Source organism: Phalacrocorax carbo, chromosome 2 (assembly GCF_963921805.1).
Source record: "Phalacrocorax carbo chromosome 2, bPhaCar2.1, whole genome shotgun sequence".
NCBI lineage: Eukaryota > Metazoa > Chordata > Aves > Suliformes > Phalacrocoracidae > Phalacrocorax > Phalacrocorax carbo.
The window spans coordinates 61,663,627-61,684,797 of NC_087514.1; the positions used below are offsets into that span (position 1 = coordinate 61,663,627).

The following is a 21,171-nucleotide window of genomic DNA, read 5'->3' on the forward strand; positions in this document are numbered from 1 at the left end:
TGCAGCCTGACACTTGCAGAGCTGCATCCTGCTTCTGAAGCTCTGTCTGAATACACACATCTGATAGGGAAGGGATGATTATTCAGTGGCTCCTTATGTGGCAGCAGCAGGTACCCACACGTTCCTCAGAGGGTTCTCATGAGTCTCCCAACAATCCCTCACAAAGTGTCCAGAAACTCAAGAAGACATTTAGAATACTTCCAACTTCAACCTCGACAATGTACTCACAGTGATTATTTCATCTAGGCTACTTAAAAATTCAGTCAATATCAATATTGATGCTAAAATTCAGGAACAGTTCTTACACAAATATTTTATTTTGAGGTACGAAAATATATGGCCTGCTATCTTTTTGACTGCAAACAGGTGTACAATATGAGAGCTCCCCAATCAGGAATGGTGAAAAATATTGAAATATTTATATTGGCAAATATGAGACAAAGCTGCCCTGAGAATGACCATTGAGATAAGGCAGCTATATTGTTTTATTTTGCAAAGTGGATAAAGATGGTCATGTTTAGTTTTTATTATTTTTATTATTTTCACTAATTAAATTTGCATATAGATGATGCTTTAGTGCTCATAATAATCAAGTGTATTTCTTTAATATACATTTGACCAAGGAATCATTTTTGTCTGTGACCGCTCCCAGCTGAAACATACCTTGCTGACAAGAAAAATGACAAATATTTCTGTGGACTGGTAACGTATGAGGTTTGCATCTTGAACTACAGATTGCTGAGTTCTGTTCTGAAAGACAATAAAGTACCTGGTTCATTTTTCATGTGCATTAGTAACTTACTTGATCAGGACATGTGGGCATGTTTGATATACTGCCTGGCTATAAAAATGAATAAAGCATTTATGTGTTTGTTCACTTTACACCATGGGTGAAAGCCTTTCAATTTCCAAGACAGCCTACAAATGGTTTAGCATTTGGCTTATATCTCAATATAACTGTTTTCTTATGTAAGAAGACTTCATTCCTCAGTGTTCTTCTTTGGAAAAAATCTTTAATATTATGGAGCTATTTGAATGTGTGTCATCATTCCTTTTCCCCTGGATGCATTCACTAAAATAAAGGACATGAGATGTGTGATTTTTTCCCATATTCTAGGTCATAGTTTACCTGACAGATTTACTGTTCTTCTCCATCAACAGTAAATTTTATCTTGGGGGGATACAGAATTTTTTATTTACTTAATGTTATTCTACATCAGGGGGAATCTGAGATAGTAGGGCTCTAAGGGGGATCATGTAATTAATTATGTAAATATGAAAATAGACATGTGGGAGAAGAGACAGCTAAAATAGCACAAGACGTCAGAAAAAAATATAATCATACTCTTGTTTGTAAATACTCATTCAAACATTCATGCTTTCTTGGCAAGCCTACAAGAATGTCTACTTGACAGAATTGTCTTTACATCTTATGGCTCTCAGATATTTTATTTATAGTATGTGTTTGTATATCTTTATTCTAACAATCCTTTCTAGTTGTAACTGGTTTCCTAGATATTTTTTGCAACTGCTTGTTACTCACATATGAAAATGTGAAATAAGTAAGTAGTGCTGTACACCTTGCTAGACACTGACAGTTTGGATATTACTCTAGTCTCAATCATTTCATTAATTGTAATTGCAGTGAAGGCTAGCATACAGCAAGAAGCTTTCTGTATTTGTTTAGGCATCTTCCTTATTTTTTTCACCTGAAAAATGTAAATAACTCCTTTGTTTAAAATAAGTTAAAACATAAGGACACTTCATAATTTTACAGTAAAAATGAGTTCATGATGTGTTGGTGTTCTCTACTGATCTCAACAGTTTAGACAGGTAAAAGTAGTTACTCTGAACTTTTTAATTATTTTCAGATAATTGGTGAAAGTAGAATTTTGGACAGTCGTTATGGATAATTTTCTCTGATAATCATTGACAAAAACACTTTTCTTTGAATGCATAGTACATTCTCTGGAACAGCAGGTCACTGATGTTAAAAAATTCTTAATGTGAATTCACTGTTTTAAGTGGGGCTCCTCCAGATACATTACGATCCATCCAGATGCTGCTTTTGAGACAGGAATGTAGCTAACAACATCTGAAATATCAGAAATATCGTGTGCTGATAAGCATATTAATGCAGACTATTAAAGCTGCATTAAGGATTATATAAGATGGACACCATTGCTAGTTTTTCAGTGAAGACGTTAAAGTTTATTTAGCTTAATACATAGTCAATATAAACTTGAACTTAAAAGAAACTCATAAAAGCAGTGCCATGATCAACATGTAAAGAAATATCTATGAGATCATGGGTAATTCTTCCCACCTCACTCCCAACATTTTTCTTTTCTTGAACTTATTTATGCCTCTCTGCGTATATTATTCATGATTGCTGTAAAGTTTCAGCCTTTAAGTTTCTTATGTATCTATGGACAACTTATATTCCTGCAAAAATCACTTGTGATAAATTAGTCATACACACATAAGAATTTTGTCTGTGCAGATGGGGAAGAGGAAAATAAATGCCAGTAAATCAGCAACTTTTCTTTTAATGTCAATATAGTACAATGATATCAGCTTACAGCAGACAAACATTTGAGTAGTACCAGAAGGAAGAAATATTTGATTACTAAACATGCTGGAGCTCAGATACATGCATTGTTATGAATATGAGCATTCATTAAAAAGTTCAATTTTTTGCAAGGCTTGGTGTCTCAAGATATTGTCAGGCACTATAACATTTATCACGCTTTCAGTATAGTTTCTGATGGACTAAATGGTGCTCTTGGCAGACTTGCTCACAATAAGAAAAAAAGCAGAGTAAATTTATTTTTTCCTATATTGAATATTGAAGTACTTGTCAAATAAAAAGGTAGCCAACATTTGTCTTCCCTTTACTGTGGAAGGAGTGCTGTGGGTTCTGGTCGTCTTTGATTGATTACTTCTTTTAGATGAAAAAGGAAAAGAATTCTAGAAACAGTGGCATACACTGTAAATAATCATTGCAAAACTGCCTAGTGTCACACACAGTGAGTAATAGTTTTGCTTGCCAGCAAGCATCACACCTCTGCGCAGCAGTGCTGGGCTTGGAAGCAGGCAAGCAGATGGATTTCCTTTCAGACCTAGGAGCTTTTGCAGTTGTCACCAAGCTCTTACAGACTTTTAGCAGTAGAAATCTCAAAACAAATAAATAAAAAACCCACCTCCATCCCAACAAAATAAAGGGTATATTGCAGGTAATGAAGATTCTTGAAAGTGTTTCCTATCCTCTTGGACATGGGTGTCTTGGTTACATGAAGTCTGTCTTTCTCTTACACCTTTCCCAAAGGGAGTTATGCAGTGGGATAGAACCACTGTCTTCTTGCAAGTTCTGTAGGCAGTTTTGACCTGAAACCAAAAGGGATTTCGGAGAATCAGATTCAGCCATATAACTGATCTCTTCTGCTTGCATATAATATCTCTTTGAAGATGCTTCTGCCTAGATCAGGTTTTTACTGATGTTCTGGTACTATTTCTCCCAGTTGTGTTGAAAGAGTACCTTTAACAGTTTAATATCATTCCTTTTAGACCATTGATAAAAGAGCTTCAGACCCAGTATTATAACTACGTTACAAATTGTAATGGTATTTCACAATGCAGTCTTAATGAAAAAACATGATGCTTCCACTTGACTCCTCAGGAAAAGCTTGTTTTTTAATTTATTTGGTTGAGTCTACCTAGGTGGCATATTCAAGAAAATTACACTTTTGCCATTCCTTCTAGCAGCTGCAACAAATTCAATACTTTAGAAGTTGACGACATCTCATAAATAAAAAAACCTACCACTGTGAAATGGAAGATTCTCTGTACTTGCATTTCTTGTTAATGTGCAATAACTTGGAAGATGGTTGGCAACATTGCACAACTGTTGAGTTCTTGGCTCTGGCTTTGAAAAGATAATTGGATATGGCTTTTTTTGAGAGATAGTGTTCCTGTCTGAGTTACAGAAAATGAACATTTGCTTCTGAAACAAAGAGCTTTCTTGTGCTGAGTTTTGTGAGTAACTGTGGGGACAAGATCTGTAAGAGTCAAATTCATTAATTTCTTTATGAATCTGTATAGTTATTTCAATAGTTCTTTTTTAGGAGGGAGACATGATCCCTAGTTCATAATCAACCTATGGCTCATTTAACTTTCAGTTCAATCCGTCTCTTGCTTTAAGTTTGTAGAATAAATTGTAGCATAGATGAGTGGGAATTACCTCCATGCACAATATAGTGAGGATATCAAGAATCTTGAAAATGTATATTCATTTATCCTGCATTAAAACCTGAAAAAAGCCCTGTGTGGCCAATTAAAGCACACAAAAGCATATTGATTTTAAATTTTCAGTTTTGATCGGTGCCAGCTGAAACATAAGTTTTACAGGTATTTGAATGAGGCTGCCAGAGGTTTCTTTTTATTAGTTTAAACAGGAATTCTTGCCTTTCTGGGTCACAAGTCTGTAGGCCATATCTGGTTTGCCTGTACATCATTAGCATGAACACAGATAGCATTAGACAATGTTTTGGCATGGTTGAGTAAGGTTCAGACTGTAAATAAATAAATTAAACTCTTCTGTTTTCAGAAAATTCTGCTGTGGAAAAAGCCTTCCATGTAATTTGCAGTATCTTGTATGGACAACTTTTATTTTGGATGTTTGAAGAATCTTTCTCAGGAAATATTATTATTAAAAAGTGCCAGTTTTGTCAAAGAAAAAGGTTTTGCAGAGAGAATTTCTGGTATTTTTTTTTCCTGGTACCATTGCCATTCAGATCAAATCAAAGCTACAGCTTTTTACCGTAACATTTGTCTTCTGTCCATCTCTATTTTAAATGCTTTTTTTAGAAAGCTGGATATCATAACTCTCTGAGTATGCTTTCCTAACTTTTCCCAAGTTTTATAGGAAGGTAACAAAACTTTATGCTAAAACCTGACAAAACTGCTGCTTTCTTATTCTCCCTTGCTCCTGAGGGTTGTGTGGAAAATTTTGTGGTTTCCGCCTGAAATCATATTGATTGTTACATTTCCTTTTTGCTATTCTTTTTTTTTTTTTTCTCTCAGTATTCCCATTAAAAATTGGTAGACAACTTAACTGTTGTCCTCCATCCTGTCTACCCCATCTTCCCTTGACTGAAGGGAAGTAGAAAAATCTTGTTTCAATAAAACTTTTTGAGCCTCAACCACTGTTACGTTGACTTAAACTGAACTACAGCATCAAGATTTTCCTGCTAATGAACTGTACCAGGAGGAGTTCCTTTTTCTGTGTCTGTTTTTCTCAGTGCCTCTGTCTTTAATATTAGTCATAAAATGGTGTAGGTTAGCTCTAAGACATAATTATCCAGTTTCAAAAGGTCAGTACACTGTACTTCATTTCCACCATTCACCTTAGCAATTATCCACTTCATGGACAGTACCTTGACCTCACTCTATGCTTCCACCATTATTCTGGTCTCCCTATTGCTGAAAAGTAAAGTTCAGTACAAATTTGTGAAGACATTTTCTGGAGAGAAAATATTCACATTTGAATGAAAAATGAAACATCCTGAGTTTTTCACATGTAACATTGAGTTGCAAGTTCTTTCTTTCACTTGTTGCTTTCAATTCCTTTTAAATCAGAATCTGTATTTCCACCCAAGAGCATCTAAAATACACTTATGACCTCTGAAATCCTTTGCAGTGTAGATGTGAGAGAGGTGTCATTGCTATTCAGTCAATTTGCATTTTTAAATTGAATTTTCAGTAGAATGATAGAATGTCCTGAGCTGGAAGGGACCCACAAGGATCATCGGGTCCAACTCCTGTCCCTGCACAGGACAACCCCAAATGTACACCATAAATAATAAATTATGTAAGTGTGTAAGTAATAAATTTCAAAATGAAAAATAAATATTACTGCTCCTGTGAAGTGTTTTTTTGTGAAAAGTGAAAAGAGACAGTAGACTTTAGGGCAGCAATAGATTAATTTAAAGGCCAAATTTTTTTTCATGTAATGAAGAGGGAAAAAAATTTTTTTTAAAAAAAATGCCAAGTTCCCTTTAAAGAAACACAGAAACATGTCTGTGTGTATACACATCTACATACATGTATGTACTTTATATGCACATAAATATGCACAGAAACTTCATTTGGTTGTTCCAAAACAGCTAACGCTTTTTGAACATTCACCTTGTGTTGCATTTTCAATAGCACCTGGCTCAACTTCCTTACTGAGAAAAGTTCCTTTAGCTGCTTTCTTCATCTTGCTGTGTTAGGTCTCAAAACACTTATTTTCTGTGGCTGTGTAGTGGAAAGGAAACCAGGTCTGCACAAGTTACTTGCACAATGGATGAGGTGATTTTCAGCCTTTTGAAACTATATAGCATGGAGCAGATCAAAGATCCCAGGGGTGCATTCAAGCTCAGTGAGGGGCAGTAGGTCCCTCAAGAGAGGCTCTATTTATAACAGTTATGAAACAATCTACAGAGTCCATCAGCATATGTAACTACTTTTTTTTCTTCCTTTTTAAAATGAGAAAGTTACTTTCTCTAAAAGCAGGGAGCTCATAATTGGAAAATAAGGTTGGTGAGTTTTTTCAAATGATAAAAACATTCTAATCTTGTTTCTAGAGGGAAACAGATCCCTGAAGCTTGTTTTGTTTTGTTTTGTTTCACTGTTTAATGAGAGGAATATGTTCTCAAAAATCTGATTTATCACCTAGCATTGTCTTTAGTTGTTGCATTTAATCTTTTCCTGAACTTAAAGCACCAAGTTATAGAAAGACCCTCTTACAACATCTCAAAGAGGGCTAAGCAGACTTGGGTGAATTCTGCATTCTGAAAGGCCATAATCCTGAAAGATTTTTTTCACAAAATTACAGTAAAGTGATCATGAAATACTTACTTTTGCTTCTTATTTACTTAATGGCAGACCTGATTTTTTTCTCTGCTGTAGTCTCCCTACTCTACTTTGGAAGAATGACATGAATGATAGAGAAGCATCTTCCCAAAGTGTTTAAGTTTATAGGTTTTATATGAATGTACCATCACCTCTTCCTTAAAAATACAACTCATAGAATCATGGAATCATTTAGGTTGGAAAAGACCTTTAAGATCACTGAGTCTAACCATAAACCTAACACTGCCAAGTCCACCACTAAACCATGTCCCTAAGCACATCCACATGTCTTTTAAATACCTCCAGGGATGGTGACTCATACACCTCTCTGGGCAGCTTGATAACCCTTTTGGTGAAGAAATTCTTCCTAATATCCAAAATAAACCTCCCCCGGTGCAACTTGAGGCCATTTCTTCTTGTTCTGTCACCTGTTACTTAGGACAAGAGACTGACACCTACCTCATTACAACCTCCTTCCAGGTAGTTGTAGAGAGTGATAAGGTCTCCCCTGAACCTCCGTTTCTCCAGGCTAAACAACTCCAGCTCCCTCAGCTGCTCCTCATAAGACTTGCTCTCCAGATCTTTCACCAGCTTCATTGCCCTTTTCTGGACACGCTCCAGCACCTCAATGTCCTTCTTGTACTGAGGGGACCAAAACTGAACACAACATTCAAGGTGCGGCCTCACCAATGCTGAGTACAGGGACATGATCAGTTCCCTGCTCCTGCTGGCCACACTATTCCTGATACAAGCCCGGATGCTGTTGGCCTTCTTGGCCACCTGGGCACACTGCTGGCTCATGTTCAGCCAGCTGTCAACCAGAAGCCCCAGGTCCTTCTCTGCCAGGCAGCTCCAGCCACTCCTCCCCAAGCCTGTAGCGTTTCATGGGGTTGTGGTGACCCAAGTGCAGGACCCAGCACTTGGTCATGTGAAGTCACACTTCAATCAGAAAAACAGTAGTGTGATTCTTGAATAGGATATTACTGCTGTGAATATCTGTATTTCATCTTTGAAGTAAGGCAAACATCAAAATAATATAACAGTGTAACTTCTAACTCACTTTTTAAAAATATATGTAAAACTGGCCCAACTTTCTTTTTATGGATTCAAATGCACAACTAGAAGCGTAACACTGTACATTCATAGGTTTTCTGAGGCCTTTGTAGTGAGCAGACTGTTCCTTCTGTCATGATCAATCAGTAAGCCATTAAGATGTTTTAGTTCCTAATTAAATTAAAAGAGTGAAGCTAATTCATGGAACAAATAGCTAACAAGGAAATATTTCTCACACCTAATACATGAAGTACCCACACTGCTTAAAGAGTTAAGAATTGCTCAAATTGTTTTGCAAATATGACTGAGTAACAAATGATAAGTAAAATTGGATTAATGTATGCCATTGGGCAAATGTTGTAAGCCACAAATATTTTTCTTTGTTTGGTTTTTTTGTTCTGCAAATATCAACACGTATCTTTACACATGCTCATTATTCTGCATGCCAGAAGTATCCTGCTTAAAAATTTTAATGACTTCGTTAGCTTATCTATTAATATAGAACACAAAATTCAGGAAAGGTAATGTAAAAGAATATTCCTTAAGTCTCAATGAAAATAAATGTGTGCATCATTCTTTAGGAAGATTAAGTAGCTGTTGTGGTTTAGCCAGCGACTCAGCCCCACACAGTCACTCCCTCACAGGTGGGATGGGGGAGAGAATCAGAAGGGTAACGCTCGTGGGTTGGGATAAGAACAGTTTAATAATTAAAATAAAAAGAAACAACAACAAAAATGCAATGGAAAGAAAAACAATGAGAGGCACGAAACCCAGCAGGGTATGAACCACCAAAATAAACCACATGTGCCAGTGCCCCCCCAGCCGCAACTGCCCCCTTAATATACTGGTCGTGGTGTTACATGGTATGGAATGAACCTGCCATTGGCCCGTCGGGGTCAGCCGCCCCCGCTGTGGCCCCGCCCCTCCCGGCCTCCTGCCAATGTGGCAGAGCCCGGGAAGCTGGAAAGGTCCCTGACCACCACAGGCACTACAGTGAACAGAATTAACCCCTTCTCAGCCAAAACCAGCACACTCAGCAAAGATGCTACCTACTAAAACTTGGTCAGTAATTTTCAGTTATTTTCATATTTTAAAAATTAATAAATTCTCCTTCATTAACTTTTTAATAACAATATTTCAGTTTTCCAATAAATGAGTTAAAATATAAATTCAGACATAATAATTTTATTTGATTCAAGTCAAAATGTGTTGAAAAGTTCATATACAAAGAGGAGACTAGTCAGTTCAGGAACGCCTGTATTCCTCATTAGAAAATAAGGGTATCAAAGCTGTTCTCTGCAATCTATATTACATTCATATGAACCTCTCCTGTCTGTTTTAAATGCAAATGTGTAAATATTTGCAACATAGCTCCATCAAGGATGGGGTGTGGAATATTCAGATTAAAAGCAGTCCTGAGGCAGAGAGAGACTTCCCTCTGTTGAGTCTTGCAGCTTTTTACAAGGGCTCTTTACAACAGCTCATATCAGCTAGCTGGCCTTGAGTGCTGCCGCTGAACTCTTGGAGCTGGAAGGGCCCTGGCAGCGGTTTTGGGGTATGGGTTGGATTAGTAATGCATTGCACAGGTATGAGAGACAAATTCTGTCTACTCAGCAGAAGGCTGATCATCTTTTTAGCTCAGAGTGACACAATTACACATGATGACTTTGTGAAGTTGGCATTCTGATTTGAAATCTGAAAGCTGGGATCTGGCACCTCACTTTGCACATTCTTTACCTAAGAGGAAAAAGAGAGGGAATACTTTCTATGAGAGTGTTATATGAAGAGTGTTATTTGAAATAAGCGCAAGGTATAGTTCAGGAGAACTCTAATGAACAACAAACCAGCCTTGATTGCTAACAGTCTGAAAATTAGTATTTCAGAAAATGAGTTCTGGTACTTTGCTGGACAATGATTTATACTAAAATCAATGATACCAAAATTGTCTAGTCATGATTTTGTACAAGTTTGTATTTTTTCTGACTTTATTATGGAGTTTTTAATGCGTATGTTATATTAAATAATTGAATATCATAAATTTATCATTATTAGGGCTTGTAGACATCTTCGGTGCAATCAACTGAAATTTTACAGACACAGAAATAAGTAATTTATTTTTTACTTCAGATCTTGGTTTGGAAGTCATCTTGTGCTTAATTGCCTGACTGAAATTCAGTCTTGGGTGGCTTTGTGATTTCTTTCTACTTGAAGTCTGCCAGAAATGGATTGGTATTGATCACTATGAAAAGGTGGACTTTCAGTCTCAAAATTTGAGTTGTGTTTTTTGGCAGATGCTTTGTAGCAACATAGGGTTTTCTTGTGTTTCAAATCTTTCATGGGTACTCGTAAGACATTATGACTGCATATTTATTTAGAAAAATACAGTTTTTGTGGTTGTAGTCCAGTAGATGGTATTTGAACAACTATAAATCTGCACAATTTGAGGAAGGAGAAAAAAAGATTTGGGGCTAAATAAAGGTATATGATTCCTTCTTTTCCAGTTATTTTACAGAAATTCAGTGGATAGATTTTAAAGACCTTATTAGGTACATTTGGGAATCTAACATTGTCTTGCGTACTGGAGTTAACATCTTGTACTCCGTCACCAGTGGGTAGACCATGTCAAAAAAACTCCCAAGTCCAAAACCAAGGGTACAAAATTATCCTTCCCTGATTCCCTGTTTAATCTCAGTACAGATGTTTATCATATTCTAAGGAATTTTGCTTGGTAAATAGCCTCCAAATACTGTGAGGTAGTATGAATATAAAATACATAGGCCTTTCATGCTGTTGTATTTTTCTTCACCCAGATGGACCACCCCCAAAAACTTGTAGTTTTGTAGCCATGTAAATTCTTTTCATACAAGATCAAGTCCATAATGTAAAGCCAACTGCTGAATAGTATAATCGTTTAAAAAGTTAAAATTATTTCCCTGTTAGTCTGCCAATATGATACAGAGTATGAAAGGAATATCTTCCTTTCTTACTTGCTAGTTTGCCTAATATTAGATCAAAGGACCATTTTAACTTTAAGAATTGTTTCAGAGTTCTCTCCAAATAGTACCCTCCAACAGTGTTTCATGATGTTAAGACTGGCCAAGATTTTAGGCATTCTGTTGCATGTGTGCGTTGGGAAGGTTGTTAATTTATTGTTCTTGTTGTTTTCTTTATTAAGGGGAGAAAATAATCCATAATAAGAAGGAAAAGCCTGAGGAAGTGTCGTTTGTTGGTAGAATAAAATGCCTTTAAACATAATCTGATCAGCTTTTAACTCTTTGACAATTGACTTTTCTAAGGGAAGTAGTTGGTACTCATCTTCTGTCTGTAGAATCGCAGAATATCTCAAGTTGGAAGAGACCAATTATGATCATCGAGTCCAACTCCCCACTCCTCACAGGACTACCTAAAGCTATACCATCTGACTAAGAGCATTGTCCAGATGTTCCTTGGATTCTGACAGGCTTGGTGCTGCCGTGACCACTTCCCTGAGGAGCCTGTTCCAGTGACCAACCACCCTCTCAGTGAAAAGCCTTTCCCTAATGTCCAATCTGAACTTCCCCTGATGCAGCTTCATGCCATTTCCTCATGTCCTGTCACTGGTCACCAGAGAGAGAAGATCATCACCTCTCTCTTGAGGAAGTTGGAGACTGTGATGAATTAACCCCTCAGCCTTGTCTTCTCCAAGCTGAACAAACCACATGACCTCAGCCCTCCTTGTAAATCTTTCCCTTGAGAGCTTTCACTATCTTGGTCACCCTCCTCTGGACACACTCTAATAATTCAATGTCCTTCTTATGTTGAGGCAGACAAAACTACAGATAGTACTCGAGGTGGGACCATACCAGTGCAGTATAGAGTGGGAGAGTCACCTCCCTCGGCTGGCCAGCTATGCTGTGCTTGATGCAGCCCATGACATGGTTAGCCCTTTTGGCTGGCAGGGCACATTGTTGACTCATATGCAACTTGCCATCAACCCAAACTCCCAGATCTCTTTCTGTGGGGCTGCTCTCCAGCCTCTCATCTCCCAGTTTATACGTATAACCAGGATTACCCTGTCCCAAGTAGACAATCTGCCAGTTGCTCTTTTTAAATTTCATACATTTGGTGATTGTCATGCCACATGTGCATTGGCTTAGAAATGGAATTTGGAGATGGCTGTAACTAATTTGCTAATGAAGTATTTTCTTGTAATGTCATAGTTCTTTTGTCTCTGATTTCCTATTTATTCTAGTTTAGTGTTTAGATGCAACTTTAGTTCATAAATTGCCCATGCCTATATAATGTAAGCCTTTGGACATTACAAACCTCATTTTCAAATGGATAAGCTTATGGTCAGGGTCTGATTTATACCTGGAAACTGTTTGAAACATCAGCATTGCTGTTTGTCTTTTATTGTTCTTTATCATGAGAAGATGAAGCTTGTGGAGCCTTTTTCTTCCCCCTACTTTACTCATTCTTTTGGGGAATCCTCTAGTTTATCATATATAGAATACTAGCTAAAGAAATATCTGGAAAAAATATTATCATTATTAGTAAACAATCACTTGTTATTTTCCATTGAATATAATCTTTATCCAAACTAGAAAGACTCAAAAACCATTTCTACTTTCCTCTGAAAATCTGAATAAACCTCTTCAACTTTATGCAGTTCCTAACTGGTTTTATTTGCTCAGTAATAAGGTGGGAACAGACAAGTTCACTATTTGGTTTAGCTAGATAATCACATTGTTACAATTCACAGGGTCTGAATTATGTGTCTCTGATGCTGTAACACCTCATTCTCTTTGCTTCATGTTCAGTAGCTTTTCATTATTTGCCAGAAATTGATTTTAAAATAAAAGTAACCAATATCTGAAAAAGTACACCTCCCTGGCTCTTTCAAAGCCTTGTTGGCACAGACATCCTGTTTCTTCAGTGCCTTGCAGTGTTGTCAGTCTCTATGTTTATCAAATAATCAATTTGAGTTCTCAAAGAACCAAAAATTGTAAAGTTCTTAGAATTTTGACTTTTATGGATTAACATTTCTCTTATCTTTTTTATCTCAGTTGAAAGAATGGGAATCTTTCATTTTCACAATTTTCAATCTATCTTAATATCTTTTAATCTTCTTATAAATACCATTTAATAACAATTTGTTAATAGTAAGTGCTTGTCAGTAATAATCTCCTGATAAATATCAGTTAGTACCTGTTTAGCACTGTGAAGATCAATTCATTTTACCAGTTTTTCTTCTGAAATCTCAGGAACATTGCATACATTCTTGACAAAACCTCTGTCTAGTTGTCTCTGAAGAGTAAATAAAAATCAGTTATTAGATAATTACTTTATATGACATAGTAACATGGCTTTTTGTTGATGTATTTAATTCATCCTACTTGTGGATTAGATAAATGAATGCAGAAAGCTTGGTTATTCTAAAATAAGGTTACAGCATTGGCCATAAAAGACAGTATTTCTCTTAAGACTATTAATTGTGACCTCAAGAAATGGAGTATTGTGAAAACTTAAAAATCCTTCCTCTGGTTATTAGGATAGTGGTTTCCAGTACTGAAGACATACTTTTGAACTTTCAGTTTAATTAATGTTCATTATAGTCCTTCTCCTCCTGTAAACAGGCTATAACTAAAAACATGCTGATTTTTCATGTTGGGGCATAAAAAGTAAACTTTGACACTGTCAGACCAAAATCATCCTCAATGTTATTTAAAACAAATTCTGTTAATTTTTTTTTAATACTGTTGTTCCATAAATAGCAGGGAAAGAAATAAGATTTAGTTATCAGTTACTATATTAAAACATCACCTATGCTTTACTTTTGTAAAGGTACAATTAATGTACCTCTTGGTTTTTTTTCCTTTCAATTTCAAGTCCTTAACTTTATGCAACACAGAAGACATACCTTGGACTGATTTCTAAGATGCCCACCTTACTCTGGGGTGAGGCCATTAGCCTCACCCTATAAAGGACAGGTTTTTAAAATAATCTTATTCCTCTTTCTTTTTCTCTCTTTTGGTTGTTCTTCCCCCTACCCAACCCTTCCCAGCTGGAAAGAATGCCATTTGAGAATACATCTGAATGGGGAAAGAGAGAGACAATTAAAGCAGAAAAGCAAAGTTTGGAAGAAGAGAACAAAAGAATGAAGTTGCAGGTAAAAGAAATTCAGGGACTTCTGGAGATGAAAAATAAAACAACACTGACTAAATTGAGTTTTCATCATCAACATGCACGAAGTAAGCTGCTTGTTAAAAGTAAGGTATGTGCATTGCTTAGTTTGATTACTTGGGGAGCATTCTCAAAAAGAATTACTACTTCATAATGTCCATATATGTCCCTAAAACAAGAGTTGCTCAAGACAGAGCAGCCCTGTCTGCATTACCAGGCCTGGACAACTAGAACTCAGTGACTTTGAATTTCTGTAGGGTACAGAAACAGAAAGAAATATTATGTAATTTTTAAAAGGACTGGGGGAAATTACAAGTCTGACAAGACTAGGGAGCAAAAGTGAAGACTGTGAGGAACAGAAGTGGTTAAGTAAACCTTGGTAGTTACAGAGTCCTGGTGAAGGTCAAAGCAAAAAAAAGCTGTGAGACAAGAAATTTCTTTGTTTTGCTGAATATTGAATCTCATCTTAAGGAAGCAAGAACTGAAGGAAGAACCTTATTTCTTATTTTTTATTCCTCTAAAGATTTGTTCACTTTTAAACCTTATTGTACTGCTAAAAATGATGTGATAAATTATTCAGAGACTCTTAGCTGTGGGTATTTCCTTTATTTTATGTTTTTCTATGCCAATAATTAAGTAGCAATCCAGAAGGCTCCCAGTTTCATTGAGACTCTGAAAGCTGTATGAGAAAGCAAAAAAACCCTCCAACCAATCAGTAAATGTACATAATTAATTCTATCCCAGCTAAAACCAGGACAATATTACAAGTTTGACAGTGAGAAACAGTAACATTCTTATTTGCCTAAATAACAAATAATTTAATGCCATTTATGTGCATTTACTGTTGAATAATGGCAGTCTGAGAACTAGGACCAGATTTGGGGTATAGTTACACTTGGAAAAGATTAAAAGAGAGAGGTTCTGTACTTAAGGTCTGCTTTTAAATGCAATTCTATGATTTTCCTATATTTCTGTGAAGGCTCAGAAGCAGCAAATTGCAATTCACACATGTAGCTTACTTTTATAATATACTTTCAATAACAAACACCTGGTTTGGATCTTTCTTTACTGGTATTTGTTTTACCATATCCTATCATATCACATCATATCATACCATATCATATCAGCATTTTCATTATTTCTTTGTAATGCAAGTAATTTGAGATTGGAGATGTGGCCAGAGAGATGCTTATTTGCTAAAGCTTATTACTGTATTTCAAATATCTTTTAGTTACATGGATGTGTTGGAGTTTTTTTGTTTGTTTTTTCAAATGTTACTTTCATAGAATATTAAACATCTGTGATCTGCTCTGTCTGTTAGTATCACACCTGTAACTCACACAACTTCACATCTTTTTAGAAAAGTCAAAAGGTGAAGACAGGGCCTAGTAGTCTCTGCTTCCTTATCATAAAAGTGAATGTCTCTGCAGTGTTTACCTTTTCATAGCTGATCACTTTAGGATAAGATTGTCTTCAAAGCTATTGATTACCATTTTAAAGGATAAAATTAAAAATTGTATTTTACTGTCAACTGTAATTATGTAATCCGTTATCTGGTGGATTGGTAACAGTTACCATCCAAAGACTAGGGTGGGAACTGACTGAATTGCAGCTGTTTCTCTCTCTGATTCACAAGAACTGCAGATCAATTGCAATTGCAGGAATTGCAAAACATGTCAGGCTAGAATGGACCTCAGAGATCTTCAGTCCAACCTCCTGCTCAAAGCAAGGTCAGCTCTGAGGTCAGACCAGGTAGCTCAAGGCTTTGTCCAGTGGGGTCTCAAAAACCTCCCGGACTGCACAACCTCTCTGGGCAGCCTGTTTCTAATGGGATAACCCCAACTGACAGGTAAGCTCCCACCCAGTCCTCATTCACTCCCCAACAGTGGGATGGGGGAGAGAATTGGAAGGGCAAAATCGAGAAAAATACTCATGGGTTGAAATAAAGACAGTTTAACAATTGAAGGAAAAAAATGTTACGCAAAAGCAGTCCTGCACCACCAGCAGACCGATGCCCAGCTAGTCTCCAAGCAACAGCTACTTTCAAAAACCCACCACCCCTCTATTACTGCAAGGGACTCTTCCTTCCCAGGTGCAGGACTTTGTCACTGCTGAGTTTCACAAGGTTCCTGTTGGTCCATTCCTTCAGCTTGGTGACAGAGCTCCTTGACTGGAGTACAGCATCTACAGGCAATGATATTGCTTCTGCCTGCCCCAACCACAGGGGGAGATAGTATGAACTTGATGGAAGCATTTTCCATCCAGAGCTGTGAACTGAGGCATCTGTTGTGCCAGGAGCAGTTTCTTCAGTTTGGGGTGGGAACCATGTTCTGTGGTGCATCACCACCAAGATTGAGTAGTCCTGTAGTATTCAGCCGTATTTCCAGTCAGGACTCTTTGCCAGGGCATGCCATAGTATCCTAATCATACTTGCTCCCTGTCTCAAGGGCTCCTGGTCTCTGGCTGCAGGCAGAGCAAGTGGTACCACCATAAACATTCTGTGACAACAAAACCCCATTGTCAACACGAGTAAAATAAAAGGTCAACAATATTAGAGGAAAGGAGGAATGTGTAAGTCCTTAATGCCTCAGTGAACTCTGTATTCACAGCAGCAAAATGTTAGTAAGATAGAAACAGCCATCTGAGAAAAATAACACTACAAAGAGTGCATCCCCAGATCAGTCATGGCATTGGAGATCTGGCCAGCAGTATTTGAAGGCAGGGATTTGTAGAGTTAGTTACCATATTTTTAACCTTACTGCTGCCATTAGATGAAAAACGAGTTAAGGAAGGAGTGGCTTTTTCAAGGATTCCAGCCTAACTCAAGTTATATCTTAGGTGGGACCTGTCTGTTCCTCTGTAGCGACATCCAGGTGTCATTGTTGCGCCTTTCTAATTTCTGAAACTGCCCCTAATTTGCTCTAATACCATCAATAACTTGAAACAACTGGCTTTGACTTCAGATTTGGGAGCCTTTTTTTCTGGGATGGTAGCTTGAGTTCAAACAAAATAACATGTTACATGCAACGTTAGAAGAGTGCATAAGGTTGATGATTGCTGTAAAATATAGGTGATTGGATGTTTAGGTTAGCAAAGGGGACCATATGTGAGATTGAAGCCACAGATGTCTAAAGATCTTTGTGCATCTTGATCTGAATTAATACAGCTTAGCGAGTAGACATAAGGGATATGGGTATTGTGTTATGGAATTGTCACAGAGGTACACTAAAATTGACTAAGACAAAGGACAAGTTTAAACAACTTTATTTCACAGAACAGCCAAAACCACAGCAAAAACCAGTGAGAAACAGGGATAAACTGAAATCAGTCAACCCTCTGATAACATTTAACACATAACAGGTTTCAGTTGTCAGTCAGGGTATTATCACTACACCAGAATACACAAGAATGATGGTCTGAAGTGCACGCACACACACATGCACACTCACGAAGGGGAACTATCTCCCTCTCCTGGGTACCCAGAAGGTAGACTTGCTTACCCAGGGAGAGGGCGAGGGCTGACTCACGGATATATCCAGAAGAAATCACTCACCCAAAAGAAGGTGAGGGCACTCAATCCCGGGAAGTTCCCTCAGGTGGGGGATTGCCAATTGCATGGGTCTGGTTTAGGGGCATGGCAGTTTCACAAGTGGGATTTAGAGGAGCATTAGTCTCAGTGGCAGGTTTTAAGGGAGTGAACTTCACAGTGGACACAGATTTCATTATGGTGTTCTTAATAGATCTTATAATAATACAAACTGCAACAATCGTAATTATGATCATTATCAAAGATTGAAGGAGGCTAGTTAGCCACCCCAACAAAGAAAATCCAAACACATTGAAAACTTTCCCCAATCAATTAGTCCCTAGTGCAGTGGCAATTTCTCCTGTGTCTTCAGCTACTTTCTTAATCTTATTCAAGTGTTCTTGTAGTGGCACTGAAATGTTTGGGATGTGCATGCAACAGTTGTCTACCCATAGATTCAGCCTCCCGCATACACCTTTCTCCTTTAATAGGATTAAGTCTAACATCGCTCGGTTTTGGATGGTCATAGAATCAGAGAATGGTCATCTTGCTGTCTTCTTGTAACTGATGGTTTAAGAAGCCTATGCTGTGATCCTTTGTTGTGGACAACACATGCCTTGGCAGGTGGGGGTGGCCACCCGAGCCTAGGCACATCCCCCAGGATGATGTGGTCATCCTTTGACTCCAGTTGAAGCTGGGTTTGGGTGTCTGTTTCTTATTTGTTCTGAGTTTGGTTAATCTGTTATGAGGTTTTGCAATGAGTTCACCCAGATTCATTGCAAACAAGCTTTGAGACAGTTAGCAAAGTTTATGATCCCTTACAGACATTATGTTGTGGGGTCCAACCCCATTTCCTGTTCTTTCAAAGCAAGTCATACAGAGGGTGGGCAATCACCAGGTATGTGTTTCCTCCAGTACTTCAGTGTGCCCAGTGGATGTTGCAATTTTGTTTTGCAGTCTGGGGTCTCCAGCCCATCAATGGCCAATAGGACATCATCGGGTACTGTGATAGCTTCCACTATCCACCAAGCCCCTAAGAATTTGACTCTTTGCCCTGGGCCTTGGCATTTGGAAGGTGGACTATCTAACCCATTTTCCCTCAATAAGTTCCAAATACTCTTGGCTACCTGTCCAACCTGTTCCTTACTGTCTCTGTCCACCAGGATGTCATCTATATATTGGTATATGTGAACACCCAGTGACACTTTAACAGTGTCAAGGAGCACAGCCAAAGCATTATGAGTGATAGTGGGAGAGCGTTTGTATCCTTGTGGAAGTCAGCTGAAGGTGTACTGGGTCCTCTCCCAGATAAAGGCAAACTGGGATGTGTCCTCGTTCTTTAAGGGAATCACGAAGAACATGTCTTTGACATCTAAGGCTGCCATCCACGGGTGGGCTGCTGCTTGTATTGCAGTCACCACCAAGGTTATATTTGGGACAGCAGCTGTTTTGGTGGGGTATTGCTATTCAATTTCCAATAATCAATAGTTGTCTGGCTGGCGAACTGGCCAGACTGGGGAGTAACAGGGAGAATGAACGTGGCTGATTATTTGCCTTTTTTCAAACTCAGTAATAATTTTGATGATTCCCAGTTTCACTGTGCTTGGCAAGGGATATTGGGAAACACAGGTTACCTTGGATGGTGGCAGTGTGGGAGCGGACTGCAGGGTCTGAATGTGAGCAGCTCCTACTCTGCAGCTGCTGAAGCTGCCATTGGGGAGGTGCCATAGCTTACCTGCTAGGACATCAGACCCTAACATGTTTCCCTTAGAAGGGCTCAAAGCAACCTCCACAGCTGTCATCTGCTTCTCCCCAGGCAGCCAAAACTCGGCTCAGGCTAAAGGACACTTCTTTGCTGCACCTGTTACCCTTTCTATATTGATAGCTTTTCTCAATGGTTTGATTCCAAGCTTGTCTGCCTGCTGCCTGTTTAGAGCACTAATTTGAGCTCCTGTGTTGATAAAAAACTCTGAACTTACCCGCTTTGAACCAACAGGAATATGTACATAAGGTTCCTTAGTGGCGGGCCATTGACAGGAATTTACCAAGCAGACTGGGCGGCCCAAACCCCAGACCGCAACTTTTAGCTTTTCAGTTCACTTGTCCTTGCAAAGATACAAAAGGGTTCAACTTCCCATCCTGGGGCTGTCGCTGGTGTCTTCTATATGTTCCCAGTCTTTCCCTCCAGTAATTCCACTAGCTTCTGTATATGCTCCATCGCCTGCCCATGTAACAGCGCTCAAGGTGGCCCCAGCGCTTTCTGCCACAAGATAGTCCTCTCCGGACCACCAGCTCGATCCGACTTACTTCAGAAGGGTTCAGATTCCCAGGGTGGGTGGGGGGGCATCTAGGATGAGGCCTGCAGCTGGCTTGCCAGACCCTTCTGCTCCCATCTGCACCACCACCTGGGTCTGTCCACCCTGTTTCACACCTGTGGGTGACTGTACTATGCAGTGTTTCGGCCCACATCAGCACATGTGCAGGCAGATTCAGGGGGTTCTGTCAACTGCATTATATGGCCCTCTGAATTCTCTTTCCAAGGGACTGGACATGTATTTTTAAAGCATCTGGTAACCGCCTAACGAGAAGCCTGAGGTGGGCAGGATCTACTGGTGCAGCCATTGGTATGCCTTGCTGCCTCCTTTCATACACTGCCTGTATACAAGCAGCCTTTTGTACCCCTTCTGCCAATTCCGACAATCGCCTTATCTGAATGGTAATAGTCTCCCCTCATTCTTTGAGGTCTATACTACTAGCCCAGTAAGCCACCCGAGAAGTTATAGAATGGTTGCCAGCTGGCCCATCACTTAGAAACACACCGGGTCCCCCAAAACCTCGAGCTTCATCATCACTCAATGATATCTGATCACCTCCAGTAAGCGAAACATGCCATAGATATTCCATCTCTGTCTCACTCAGTTTGTGTGAAAACTTAACTGGCAAATCACTGAGCTCAGGGATGGTACGGGCAGTAGTTTGGGGATTCCCACCCCATGAGCCCGAATGTCTCTCTGTTTTGATAAGAGGTCTTATATCCCTTTCCTCTACCTCCTCCATTTCATCAACACCAGCTTCATCAGAATCTCCCCAGATATCCCCATCCCAATCCTTGGGATCTGTTCCCACAATCAACTTCTGAATTTGGACAACACTGGGGGGGTCTTTTTCACTTGGGTTAACATAATCTCAATCTTCCGTTGTAGTAAACATATCCGCTCTCTCTCGCATTGTAGTTCTGCCTTTAAGCATTCGATCTCTAATTGACTCTCAGAATTATCCTTTTCCACCTGCCTAAAATATTTATACTGGTTCTGCGCTTGCATCAGGCAGGCACCCAGTATGGCACACATGGTCCCCTTGCCTCTGCCATCTTGCTTGTTTCCATGGCATTTCTCTACCCTTTCCACAACAGCCTTGGGTTCACACCACTTCTCCCTCGCCCATTCCATTCCTAAGGGAGAAGGGTCACAACTGTGCTTCCATAACTATCCCTCCATTGACAAATTGCTCGCTGCACCAGGAATGAATTCCAGAGC

At 38.8% G+C, this 21,171-nt stretch overlaps 1 protein-coding gene across 1 annotated transcript in view; it reads left to right on the forward strand.

Annotated features, from left to right (window-relative positions):
• CCDC102B (coiled-coil domain containing 102B) overlaps positions 1 to 21,171 on the forward strand; it is a 198,271-nt gene that overhangs the window by 43,379 nt on the left and 133,721 nt on the right. Inside the window, exon 5 of the mRNA XM_064445450.1 lies at positions 13,991 to 14,200. Within this exon, the coding sequence (XP_064301520.1) occupies positions 13,991 to 14,200 (210 nt within the window). The remainder of the gene's footprint in view (positions 1 to 13,990; positions 14,201 to 21,171) is intronic.